General features: G+C 43.9%; 1 protein-coding gene across 2 annotated transcripts; it reads right to left on the reverse strand.

Moving 5' to 3' along the window:
* Positions 1-1,730: 1,730 nt before the first annotated feature.
* Positions 1,731-12,660, reverse strand: PGAM5 (PGAM family member 5, mitochondrial serine/threonine protein phosphatase). Of its 2 annotated transcripts, none has more exons than XM_065646256.1 (6): positions 12,364-12,660; positions 8,179-8,357; positions 6,599-6,724; positions 5,756-5,844; positions 5,312-5,442; positions 1,731-3,468 (listed from the first exon to the last, which is right to left on the reverse strand). In XM_065646256.1, the coding sequence occupies exons 1-6, from the start codon at positions 12,636-12,638 to the stop codon at positions 3,318-3,320; spliced, it is 951 nt and encodes a 316-aa protein (XP_065502328.1). In that variant the 5' UTR covers positions 12,639-12,660; the 3' UTR covers positions 1,731-3,317. The 2 variants fall into 2 exon arrangements, with proteins under 2 accessions (XP_065502328.1, XP_065502327.1); XM_065646255.1 differs by having other exon boundaries at positions 5,312-5,445.
* Positions 12,661-13,654: the final 994 nt, after the last annotated feature.

Genomic DNA, 13,654 nt, shown 5'->3' on the forward strand with positions numbered 1-13,654 from the left:
TACACCCTGCAATAGGTTTACGATTTGGCACAAACCTAAAAAACCGCACTTAATACTTTTGCAAGCTTAATAGTGCCTTTTGTAACGTATTTTTTAAATTATTTTTTGTTCTTTTAGAAGTTTTTTTTTAAAAAGTGGCATCCACTTACTATGGGCACATACAGTCTTCCTTCTGGGCTTTCTGAACAGAAGGTATTTTAATGCCTCTCTCTTTTCTAAGTTTGATTATTTGGTGCGATAGCGCTCTGCTGGGGGAGAGCATTCCTATTTTAGAAATTATTGTTTTAAAAGGCTCATTTAGCTCTTTATAATTAAGCCTATTTCCAATGAGTTGGAGCTCCTTTACACTAGTGTCTTTCCGTGATTTCCAGACAACTGTGTGGGTGGTGGGGGTGTCAGTTTTCAAGAGGCATTTCAAAAAAACACAGACAAAACCCGCTGTGTTACCAAGTATATTAGCTGACTTTTTCATACCTTCTTTCTTCCTTTTTGGTCTGTTTTTTGATGCAGCAGTCTCTGTGGTCTCAAACAACATTTTTCAGTCCCAAATTCCTACATTTTTAATGTAAAGGGTTGGGATTTTTTTTAATAGTTTTTTTTGGTAGTTTTGTGGGTTTTTTAATAATTTGATGTAAATGATGCCTTTGTCATTCTGGATAAATTATGCAGATGTTTAATTGCCTAATACCATGTTAAAGTCAAATTCACGTGTAAGTTGCTGGGTGCACAGCTGCTGTTTTCCACCCTTCTCCTTCAGCTGTTGTGTGGCCACGGTGCCCTTTTGATAAGAGTTCATTAGAGAGCCAGGAGACTGACATTAACACTCTTTTTTTTCCCTTTTTTGTCCTTTTTACCTTTGTTATGCTGTGCTTTTTTTTAAAAAAAAATATTTAAATGCATATTACTGGTACGTAGTCAGATGGCACACACTCCCCCTCACCCCCGCCTTTCACTTGGTAATTTTGTTTTGGTTCAGTCAAGAGAACATTTTTTTAACCGTGTTATATAATGTGCATTAGTCCAGTTGTACTGCATCTTAAGATGTCATTTTTCTAACAATATACTCGCTTTAGCTGTTAAAAAAATAGCAATTTATGTAGCGATTTGATCATTCGTGATTGTGAAGAGAGCTCTTCTACACATGACCTGTGGAAACAACTTATACCAGATTGATATTGCTTGTGTTTTCTTAGCCAAAGAGAGAAAGGAAGTCTGAATACTACGAAATTATGTATTTAAAATTAAATTTCATACTTTCTCCTCATAACTTAAGCGCCAATGAAAATGTTAATTTCTGTACATGTGCAAAGAGTTGTTAAGAACCTATTTCTTGGTGAGGGAGGGGTGGAGAAGAGTACGGATGTGAGAGGGTATGTGCACACACCCACACAAATAAAAATGCACAAAATTTTCACCTCACCAGCTTTGGTGCTCCTGTTCCATGTGGGGTCAGTGACACAGCCCTGGAACACAAAGGGCTGTGACCAGAGCCCAGCTGTCCCCTCTTGTGGGCTGCTCACACACATTTCTGTGGATGATAATTAACTCTGCGCTAGTTACTAGTTTACATTTTAGATATTTGGAGTTAAAAGGAAAAGGTTGGTAAATAAGCTGTTGCCCCAATCAATGTAGGATCCAAAGACCGCTTGGCTGGCAGACACACCAAGCCCTGAGCAGCACTTCAGCCACACGTTCTGGAGCAGACAGTTACACAGCTACCCAGCCAAAGAGACAAGGAAGAAAGACAGACCAGTTATTTTATTCAAAACTTTTAAAAAGTTAATAGACAAAAACTGATAAATTATTCTTGTTGCATCAATGAGATACACATCATGATGGTTTCCTCTTGCCCCCACAACTTGCATGACACAACAATCATATTTTGTTCCCTACTAGCCCCATTTTCCTTGAAATGATCCTGATGTAGCGGTCCTGTATCAAACAAGCCCTTAAACCTTGTCTCAGGCATGTGCCATGAGTGCGCTGCATCCAGCTCTGACAGGAGCCAGCACAGGGTCTCAGCAACATCCTTGGTGCTAAGAGAACCTGCCAAACCAGTTACTTACATTTGCTATAGTGGTATGTGCTCTGGCACCAAGGCACATGAGGCATATGGTGACATTTTTCAACATTCCAACTATTAAGTGAGGTAAGTTACTACACCAGGTTGGGTGGTGCCCAGCCAAGAGCCTTAACATGAAACACATCTGAGCCCTCCCCTTGTAACTGAACCCTAGTGTTCTCAGCCACCCCCTTTTTCCTGGCACAAGTCCCGCGATGTTGGAGCTGCGCCTTGGCCTAGAAAAGCCAGCCCACAGATATTTTTTACCATTCAGGTAAGTTTTAAGCAGCAGTTTGCTCCAATACTGCAGAACCTGTGACTTGAAATATCACTGCCTGGAACTCAGTGATGTTATTTCGGTACTCTGAAAGGAAGGTATTGACATCTACCAATCAATGGGAGCAAAGACTCTACCTCCTCAAAAATGTGTAAGTCAGTAACTGGAAGCACATGCAGAAGATTGCTGCTCTCCTTCCATCTTACTGCTACAAACTTATCCCTACGTCCCTCTACAGCCCAAGTTTTAGTTAAAGGCTTTACGAGACTGAAAAACACTGTCCAGAATAGCTTAAGCTTCCTGAGGACAGAGGAATGCTTCACATAAGGAGCAGTTAATTCTAGCACCACAGCACTGAGGCAAATGTGGTTTTTTTACCCTCTTTGCTTTATGCTTACAAGCTCCAGGCACAGTTTACATGAGCTTTTTCAGGGGGCCAAGGGGAACAATGACCACATAAACATACATCCTCACCAGCTTACAAAAGCTGAAGCCTTACCCCTTTGAACCGCAGAATACCCTGTTTGTCACTTCTTCTGCAAGAGCTGAAACAAGCTGCCGTCAGCTTCAGTTTTAGCTGCAGTGCGATACAAGGCTGTTCAGTTCCCACACCAATTGCTTCCCTGCACAAGAAAAATATCCACCGGAACAAACTTTGGTTATAGAAATTCACAGGTTGGGACGACAGTCAGTGCTCCTGCAACTGCTGAGCACAGAGACATTCAATCTTTTTGTATTCCAGAGCTGAATTCTGGGGAATACTTGAGGACTGGACAGCTTCAGGCTTACAGAGATGTCTTCTCTTCTGGGCTGAAAGGCAGATATGAGTATGTATGAAGGAGGCAAGGGGGCTAAAGGACATTTTTAAGACAGCATCACACCCCAACATAACAGATAAAAATCTAGTGGTACTGTAGCTGAATGTACTAGTGCAAAGAGACTAGAGGCAGCTCCTGGACAGCCATCAGTTTTGCTCATTCAGGTGCGTGTGATTTTATCTGGGGGCATGAAACCTGTGTCGCCCAGCGTTCGAAGTGCCACTCTTCCATTCGGACGTATCACCAAGTGAGTTATACTGCCATTGTTAAGAGACATTCGCAGCCAGCCTTCTGGGGGGAACTGCAATGCTCTAGTAAAAAAAAAAAAAATAAATTTTTATATATATAAAAAAGTTATTCATTCATAAGCAGTTATACTAACGTGCCACTCACAGCATCACCTCCTGCTCCTGCTAAGGCAAAAAAAGAAAACTGTTGGTCATTCTGTGGCTTGCATGCAAGTGCTCCCCCAGTCAGCCTTGGGAAAAATATTTTTCTTGTGCAACCAATATGAAAACGTAGCGTTGGTAACCGGACCAGTGCCAATAATGCACTTGCATAAGCAGAGTCCAGCAGATGGATATGATTATTGTAGACAGGAGTAATTCAAATCGACGGAAGGTGGAAACTCTAACGTAGTCAGGCTGCTGGGAGCACTCTGAGCAACCTTGGAACAAGCAGGATGGCACACAGCATGGGCACACTGCAGCACCACAAACCCTGTGCAGCTCAGGACTGGTGGAGAAGACGGCAGCACCTCAGTGGCCTCCTCCATAGAACATAGGCGTTAAGTGGCAAACAGCGTGCTTTTATCCACTATTTTAGCCTCGTCAACATGGGCATGTACATAACAAGAGCAGAGAGGAGGCAGACAGGAATTCCTTGTACTTGCCTGTATATGCCTATGGAATAAATTCACAAGAAGTACTCTCCATCAGCTATATTGTTCCCCAGGAGTGGCAAGAAAAAGTACCTTGTGCTTTTTGTAGAAACACAGAATCACAGCTAGTCTCCAGCTACTCTAAAATTCCTAACAGGATAGCCTTGGGAGTTCAATCAATTCTGGTAAACAGCTGGAGAAAATATGAAGTTGTCTCAGACATATTTTGCCTCAGATAACGAGGAATAACTTGGATTTGGCTCTCTGAGAGTCTTTTAGAGAGGCTAAGAAACTGAGTAACAAACAGCTACAGTCAAGCCAGGTTCAAAGGGAATTGTGGCCAATTGTGATATCAGATAGGCTGGAATGGAAGGCACAGAAGTTAAAAATAAGAGGGAAGAAACAGCAAAAAGTATACGGCTATTTCAGAAAAAGCCCAGGTAGCAGCAAGATGATCTCTCTTGGCACAGCTAAGAATTTTCTGTTTACCTGATCAATATTTTTAAGTATAGCAATTTTGAAGAGCTCTAAAGCAGGCCACAGAGCAGACAGGCTAGCATTTAACTAGCTCAGCTAAATAAAGCTCACTGAAATTGTTGTAGGTATTGATCAGATTAAAGTTTAATCACATCTGCCCTGCTCAAGACAAATTATATTACAGACAGGGTTTTGTTGATAGGGAAGAGGAATAAACCAGACTCAGCTGATTGGATACAGAGACAGGCAGAGATCCAGAACTATTCTCTCCTTCATGAACAACCTTGATGATGGTGGAAAGATCCACTCTCTCCTCTAATACTGGATGTTATTGCAAAAACACACTAATACAACTTGAACATAATAAAAAAATTTCCATTAGTAAAGAATTCCCCAAACTACATCAATCATTCATTATATAAGATCAAATTCACATCACCTCAAAAAAGACACACCCAGACAGATGTTCTATTTGTTCTTTTCCAACAGGCATTGTCCTCAGGTTTATAGGAAGCAGAAGGAAATGGTACTAAAGAGATAGTTCAGATGTACAAAAAGGTTTCAATTTTCGCCAATTTAGCCATTTTCACTTCAGAATTAGCACGAAAGTGTTCCGATTTTCAAATTTGTCCTCTATCTGTAATTCAGTCCTGTGATGGAGTTGCAGAAGCATCTGCTCACAGTGCAGGCACAGATCAAACAAGCCCAATCCACACACTGCTCATGGTGTCATATGCCAACGTGGATTTAGTAAAACCTTTTAAAGAACACAGATGAACATGCGATCCAACACGTACCTGCACACGATATAGCGGATCACGTTGGCATGGCAGACAAAGATCTCATAGCTGTCTTCTTCCTGCTTCGCATCAGCTCTATGAATGAAGTTTCGAAAGGCAGCCTCAATTCGAGCTCCATCTTCGTAATACTGCTAATGGCACAGAGTTCGGAGTCAAACACAGCTCAGAGCAGCGTGTGCCACTCTGCATCTGCAGATGGGCTGCAGCCCCTAAAGAGTCCTTCTTCACAGAGATGCACACTTGAGGCTGAACTAATACTTAAAGACTGTAAATTATTTTAACTGTTCTGTACACTTATCAGGGAAGAGAAGAATATGCAATTATCTAAGGTCTAAGATAAAAAGCATCAGCTCAGACACTGCAAGTTATTGCTACCGTCAAGATAAAGTGTATTAAAACCAAAACCAATACAGAGGAAAAAAAAAAAAAGGAAAAAGTTACCACAGCTTCTGGTTTCCAGTGAGAGACTGGAGGGTCTGGTTCTATAGGTGCTCCCTCTCTCAGCAGATCAGTACTGATTTTTTTGACTCCTGAAATATTAAATACTCATTCAGAAAGGAGTTGTTACTTCTCCTGCCACTGCAAACAGGCCCACAACTCTACAGTCAATACATATTTCATCTTCTTTCTTCAAGAAAGTCTTCCTCTGCTTCCTAAAGACCATTTTAGTCTACACATTTCCTACCAAGGGGTGTGAAACTCTCCATCACAACTGTTTTGTTGTCAGCAAGACAAAGTTTATTCCAACTGAGAACAGCCAGACAAGCTTGGCACAGCAAGTCGAGTCTTCCCAGTCTGCTGCTCTCCGAAGAAACGCACTTGCAAGGATGTTAATCTAAAGCTGTTTGTCAGTTAGTGCATACTGCTAATTAATGCTAAAGTTACGCAGCAGGGCCTGTTAACTAACCCAGCCAGCATCACTACAAGAACTGGAGCATATGATCCTCTTCTGTGCTATTGCCCCCGAGACTGAGGACTGAGCCAATCCTGCTGATCTCTGACAGTCTTTGCTTTACAAAAAGCCTCAGTGCAGAGCAACCAGCAGAGCTCTACAGCGCAGCACATACAGGCAGCAGCTAGTCAGTCAGAGGGGCAGATCCCTCTTGTATTTCTAAAGGTAAACTGGAAAAAAGCAGAATTAGCATTGATAGTTTCTTTGCAAATTCATATTCGCACAGGGCTAGAATTTGGCTAACATCTCAACCTTAAGGACAAGATTAGAATTCTACTGGAAGCAGTTTTCAGGATCAGAAAACAATGAAAAATTAAAGGAAGACACTTTACCTGGGAGATGTTTGCTTATAATTTCGGTTGTTTCAGTTGCTCTAGTCATGGAGGAGTGGATAATCTGATCAAATTTTAATCCCAAGCTTGCCAGCCTTTGTCCAGTCAGTTCAGCCTGCTCTCGACCTTAAAAATGATATTCATTATATAAATTGGTGACACTCACGTGAACACCTCACACAAACTACCAAAAAAGTTGTACAGTAGACATAAAAGGTCTCCATCTATGTCAGGTTTCGTTCTTTTCAAAAAGTAATTGGAAAACATTTTTACCAGAGTCACTACTTATTCAGATCAAGCTTATTTGCTGGATAATTTCGAGTTGCATTTCCATTGGCAGGAAAAGTTAGGGGGGTTTTGTTTGGTTGTTCGTTTTGGGGGTTGTTTGTTTGTTTTATATTAAAAAATATATATAAAAACCTCGAGAGCCTTTCACTGAAGTATTCAATATCCCTGCTTGCCCCACCCCAAGGGAGCCACTTCCAATAAAAGCCAGCACTACCCAAGCCATCTGCCATCTCTCTGTTCCGGGAGCACAGAAGAGGAGACCACATCAAACAGATCCACTCAGACCTGACAGTGCTTTTTTCATAAAGGCAACATCACCTTAGAACAGTTAAGAACCACAGCACTTGGATATCCTAGGGAAGGCTTTATTCTGTTTTTCAGGTTGGTAGGTGAGAAGACAACAGACAGTTTAAGTAATTTATCCAAGGCACAGGATGAGACAGGATTAAGATTATACTTTGTTACCACCTTAAGATAGCATCTTAGTCCTAAAATTAGCATTTCACTCCTGTTTGCACACTGGTGGTTAAGACTTGAGGGGAAAAAAATGACTTTTCTACTAAACATTTGACACCAGACTTCCAAAACTTCAAGCAGCACTACACAACAATTCTTCCCCCCTCAAAACAGTATTGGCATGCACAGAATCAAGAAAGTGTCCACTGCTTTTTAAGTACATTATTAAAGTAATACTAATTAACATTTGAGACCTAGTCACTGGATCAATTAATTAAGATTAAGACAGAAGTTATCCTCATTTCATGTAACTGATTAGCCGTATTCCCAGAAACAGTGCATAGTAGCAAATGTGAAACACATTTAATTATAAACTCTCCAACTGAAAGTCAGGGGTAATTTTTTTTTTTTTTTAATAAATCGGCAAATAAAACAACAGAAACAAAAGCCAGCCACCTTTTAAGATAAATCTATCCCAAAGTTAGTCATGGAGCGAACTTTAAAAGCTTAGCCTTGGGGAATTACGTCAGCTAGCAAGAAAATGTGCTCAAACCACCTTAAGACAATTGGAAATTTCCTTTGTGAAGTTTCTTTGCAACTGGGTGTGTTTAGAACTTGGTAAAGCAGGTTTTAATGTTTGGATTTAGAGGATCAAAAATATAAAAACCAAACTTATTCATGACATCTTTCTGCCACGAAGGATCCATGAAGTGGATTAAGGTTTGGCAGTGAGACCCAGAGCAGAACTCAGTTACCAACCTGTACTCATCAGGACGGCAGCAAGTGAAAAACGGTTTTCTCAAAGTGCAAAGTATGATGCTTCTAGTAACACATACCAAGTGGGGTCAGCGTTCTGTCCTTATCAGCCCGGCCATCCAAATTATATTGAGAATGACGAATAAGGAATATGTGCCTGGTGGCTTTTGCTTTGCAGTGATCTAAGCGTGAGGCAAGTTCTTCTTCCCCGGTTTCCTCATTTTTCTTTTTGAGGTTGATAAGAGCCAGTGGTTCACGTCTAAACAAACACATTTAAAACGTCATTTTTAGATAGAGAAGATTTACAGATGGGTAGTATTCCCTTAGTTCTGGCTATGGCTGAAGTACTAAAATTGACTATTTAGCCATTTATATCACAAAACTCATGCAAACTATTGTGCAAAAGCTATAAATAAAAGCCTCAATCAAAAACAAAAACAAAAGTTAATGCTGTAGATTAAAAGGTGTTACTGACACAGATAAATTTGTTGTTCAGTAACAGCCACCTCTCAGTTCACTCCCGGGGAAAAAAAGCAACAAACACAACAGAAAAATCATAATGCAAACCGATGGTGTACACTAAAACATGAAAGCTAAAGTCTGTCTGGACAAGGTTATAAACACTACCAGGGACTTTATATTCAAATTCCTGCCAATTCAATGGTTGTTCTTTGGATTTTCACTGATTTTGTCACAGGTATAATGGTAGGTTTTTTGACAAGAAAAACTAACCATGAATGAGATTGAGGAAACAAAGAAGAGGTGTTGACTGGTCATCAAGATAAGAAAATGTTCTGTATCTAAAAGGCCCTGTGAAAACACCTACAAAATTTGCACTTTATCAATTGCATTTACATCAAATGACTAAAAAAAAAAAAACAAACACAAAACCCAAACCCAACAATATCCTAGAAAGACTCCAACTTTCTGCAGTGCACACCGAGAATTATTTTGTGTTTTAAATTAACTAGGTCACATCGGGTGTCTCCCGTAACATTTTTTTTTTTTTCAGCCTGGAGCATTCACTTACCCTTTCATCTTTTTCATCGCTCTCTCCCCTCATGCCACTTTAATCTTCCTTCCATTCTGCCAGGCTGCACCCCGTCACCTTCCCTCTCGCACATCGCCCCGACAGCTGATCCAATTCCTCAAGAGGCACCAAGGATTTTCCCCTCCCTACCCCGGTGTCACGGATCAGTGCCACAGATCTGCTGCTGCCAACACCAACGCTGCACTATCATCACCAACCCTGCCCAAATCGCCCCCGGATTAGTCTTCTAGTCCCCCACACAGATCCTCTACCCCATTAATACAAATCCTTTTGCTATGTCTCTCCACCTCAGAGGATAAATCCTCTCCCTTGATCTCATAGCTAAAGAACAGTTAATTTATTTAATTCATACCAGATGTCACCTCTTCCATTATAATAATTAAACTTCTTTATTTGTTTATGGATTTTCAATCAAGAACATAATTTGTACTCAGTTTGAGATGAAGTAATTTGGTCATAGAAAGCTGCTGCTTCACATACCTATTTCTACAGTTCACCACCAGATTGGCTTTTAAGAGCCCTGCATCCATTTTGCTCTAGCAAAGACATGATTTCTATTAAAAAATGAAGCTCCACACATTCCTTAAGCTGTTAAAACAGTTCAGTGAGGCATTAAAAATGAAACAATAGTCAAATAACAAGAAGTTTCATTGCTATTTCATAGGATACTTCTTTTGATTCAGTAGAAACTATATTGCTGGAAAGATCCATTAGGAGAATAGAAAAAATGTCTGAAAAATTCAAGCACATATGTAAAGTAACATAGGGATTAACTCATCCTACAGCAGAAACACGTAACAAGAAATGCCTGAGTGGAAATCCTGCGCTCTCCCCTCCGGCACCTCAGAAGTTACTCAATGGTAACATGTGCTATGAAAAGCACCAGCTGCATTAACAAGTCATGAGAAGATAACCAAGCTTAACAATATTTTTAGCATAAGCTAGTTTTAGAAAGTTTATGAGCAGGAAAACTTTTAATACTACTAAGACTTAACTTCAGTAGGTTCTTTAAGGCTGCTGACACTCAGAAGCTGCCTAATTCTGTTTTCTGTATTCCCTTATAAAATTGAAATCACCCCAAGATCGTAGCTGGACAGAACTTTGCCGAAAAGCAATGGCAATGTCAGGAACCACCTTTAAACCTAACTAAAATAAAAGTAGCACTTAATCCATGACAGTCCCCTTTTCACCTGCGTGTCACTGAAACATGTTAGTCAGTCCAACAAATGTCTTCATTCTGGTAACATACTTCGAAATCCAAGTATTTATAGTTTTATTTGTAATAAAACTAATTGCAAGAACCACTCAGAAAAATAGGAAGGTACATGCAGCCCAGAAATTTAGAAAATAATTCAAAGCTTTCCCCCCACCCCATCCCACACCAAGCTTTCCAGTGAGCAGAAGCTTTATTTGAACAAAGTATTTTACATGAATGAAACTATATCTAGTCTTGTCCAAGAATTGAGCTGTACAATTCCGGTGCAAGTGGCACAGACCAATGGAACATTCTAGGTGTAGCATCATATCAGATCAAGGAAGTTTGAAAACAAGGTATTTGCATTCTTTTGTTTCAAACTTGAAAAGCCATCAGTTGTTAATATTGTAATATCTGCTTATTTGCTCATGATTTGACTTTGTAAATCATTCCTCGCCCCCAAAGAGAAGCGGTCAGATGCCCTGTGTATCTATAAGCCATTTAATAACTTTACATGTTAAGTGTTTCTGCCAACATCATCCAAAAAATCAAAATTAAGACTTCAACCAGGTGTGGGCCAAAGCCACACTACACCAATTGGTAGACACCACGCAGCAGAAAACTAAAATTGATCTGTGCTAATATATTTACATAACACATTTCCACTGTCTGCACACTATGATAAATGGTGATACACTACACTATCCTTAACTGCCAGTAACTATTATCTAGCTGTATTTGTTCGGGCACTTGGGACAGCTACATCACTTATACCACAATCTCTACTTCCTGAATTGGTTAAAAAACCCAAATGTTATACGAGTCTGAAAGTACTTCAGAATCCCTGAAGAAAATCAACCATTTTGCTGAGCTAGAAAGGCCTGGATCTGCAATTGAACAAGCTTTAGTACCTCCCTCTGTACAACTGTTTAACCAGGTACAACCTTATTTAATGAAAATTTTGGTTTTATAATTAAGGTGTACGTAGTCCTATTTATATGAGCATTTGATTCTGTAGCATCTCGAAAATCAAAACAAGATGCATTATACAGTAAAAATCTGTTAGTGCTTAAGTTTGGATTTACTACGATTAAACTTGAGCCTGACACATGTATCCCTGGGGAGATAATTCTACCAGACAGCAGCTAAATGAGCCAAACCTCAATACAGATATTAGCACTAGAATCAGAAAAAAATGTAGTTAACTCTTGTGTGACTGTATTTCAACACTGTGAAAAACACGAGTAAGTCAGGTTCAAAGCAACGTTACAAGGATTCACAAACACCAACTTGCAGGGTCGTGGCCAACACAAGCAGCAGGCCTAACACATGCCTAGCACTGGCAATGCTTCTCATCCACAAGGGCGCTCCTACGGAACACAGAAATCTTGGTGTAGGCATAAAGCGATATTGACATACGGTTAATACCATGTTAAAAAAACACAGGCACATCTTCTACACATTTATCACAAACTGAGGCTTTGCAGTCTCACTGGATGGAGGCGTTAGAAGGAAGGGATCTGCACATCTTCACGTGGGGGAAGTGTCTGAACTACCTAAAACAAAACGCAGCAAGGGCATCCCTTCAGAGCACCCAGGCGCCCCAGAACGTCAAGAATTTTCAAGGAGAATCAAGAATTTCAACTACATTCTGCTTTGGACAGCTTACCACCTCAAATTTCACCTGAAAAAGGGTGCTGCGGACTCTCGATCTGCCCCCGGAGCCCTGGGGGTGCCCGGTCCCGGGCTGCGCCCCTGTCCCCGGGCGCGGACGGGCCGCGGGCGAAGGCTCCGGCTCAGCGGGGCTGAGGCGGCTCCCGCGGGGCAGCCCGGGGCTCCCCCGCCCCTTCCCGCCCGAAGGGCGCTCACCCCACACCCCGCTCCCAAGGCCGCTCGCCGGCAGCTCCCGCCGCCCCGCGGCTGCCGGTCCCTCCGGGCCCCTCAGCACCGCCCCCCCGGGAGCGGGTCCCCACCCGGGCGGGCAGGGAGCCGCCGCCACCTCAGCCCCGCCGCGCTCACCTGTCCCAGTTGCTGTCCCAGTAGCCGCCGGTCCCAGCGGGTCTCTCGATCCAGCCGGGGGCCGGCGGGCAGGAGGCGGCGGCGGGCGGCAGCAGCAGCAAACCCGGCGGCGCGGCGGACGCGGAGGGAACGGCGGCGGGAGCGGCAGAGCCCCCCGGCCGCGGCTCGGCGTCGCCGCCCCGGGCCGGCTGCTTGCCCACGGCCACGGCGGAGAAGAGCGCGGAGCCGCCGGCCAGCCCGCAGGCGGCCAGCGCCAGAGCGCGGCGGAACGACATGGCGCGCGCCGGGCCGCGTGCCCCCTCAGCCCCGGCGCCGCCCGCCGAGCGCGCGCGCCCCGCCCCGGACGGCGCGCGGCGTGGGGCAAGATTCCTCCGCGAAGGGACGGGGCGGCCGGCGGCACCGGCAGCCGCTCCCGCTCCGCCGCGGGGTCCCAGGCGCCCGGGCGGTGCCTGGAGACCTGAGCCCGCCTCAGCCTCAGCCTCGGCCCCGGGCCTGTCCTCCGGGCAGCCGGAGCTCTGCCTCCCTCAGCCGCGCTGCTCAGGCGTGCAGTCGGAGGGGCCGATCCCGCCTGGTCAGCCCAGAACCGGTTTGTGCCCCGGGCTGGTGGCCGGGCGCCCGGTGGGGGCTGGGCAGGGACAGGACTGCTGGGGAGCGTCCAGCGCAGAGCAACGAAGGTGCTGCAGGGAGCGGAGCATCTCCCGTGTGAGGAAAGGCTGAGGAGCTGGGGCTCTGGAGCTGGAGAAGAGGAGACTGAGGGGCGACCTCATTAATGTTTATAAATATATAAAGGGTGGGTGTCAGGAGGATGCAGCCAGGCTCTTCTCGGTGACAGCCAGTGATAGGACAAGGGGCAATGGGTACAAACTGGAACACAGAAGATTCCATTTAAATTTGAGAAGAAACTTCTTCACGGTGAGGGTGACGGAGCCTGGCCCAGGCTGCCCAGGGAGGCTGTGGAGTCTCCTTCTCTGCAGACATTCCAACCCGCCTGGACACCTCCCTGTGTAACCTCATCTGGGTGTTCCTGCTCCGGTGGGGGGATCGCACTGGATGAGCTTTCGAGGTCCCTTCCAACCCCTGACATTCTGTGATTCTGTGACGCCCAGCCCTGCCTGGTTTTAACCACCTAATGCGGGTGCCAGCGTGAGCGCTCCGCTTGCACGAATGGGAGGCTGCAACTTCGTGGGGAAAGACGCATCATATTTAGTTACAAGCCCTGAGCTGACTTACAGAGGAATCAGTCTCATGCAGCCCGCATGGGTTCCTGACGCTGGAAACAGAACGAGGGTTT

Source organism: Caloenas nicobarica, chromosome 16, assembly GCF_036013445.1.
Source record: "Caloenas nicobarica isolate bCalNic1 chromosome 16, bCalNic1.hap1, whole genome shotgun sequence".
Lineage (NCBI taxonomy): Eukaryota > Metazoa > Chordata > Aves > Columbiformes > Columbidae > Caloenas > Caloenas nicobarica.

What these genes read in the sequence shown, in the direction of transcription:
- PGAM5 (XM_065646255.1), bottom strand. Translation starts at nt 12,638, where the DNA reads ATGTCGTTCCGCCGCGCTCTGGCGCTGGCCGCCTGCGGGCTGGCCGGC. An exon ending in CAGAACGCTGACCCCACTTG is followed by an intron (nt 6,725 to 8,178) that starts GTATGTGTTACT and finishes ATCATTTTTAAG; the next exon opens with GTCGAGAGCAGGCTGAACTG. An exon ending in ATCCGCTATATCGTGTGCAG is followed by an intron (nt 3,469 to 5,311) that starts GTACGTGTTGGA and finishes TTTTTTTACTAG; the next exon opens with AGCATTGCAGTTCCCCCCAG.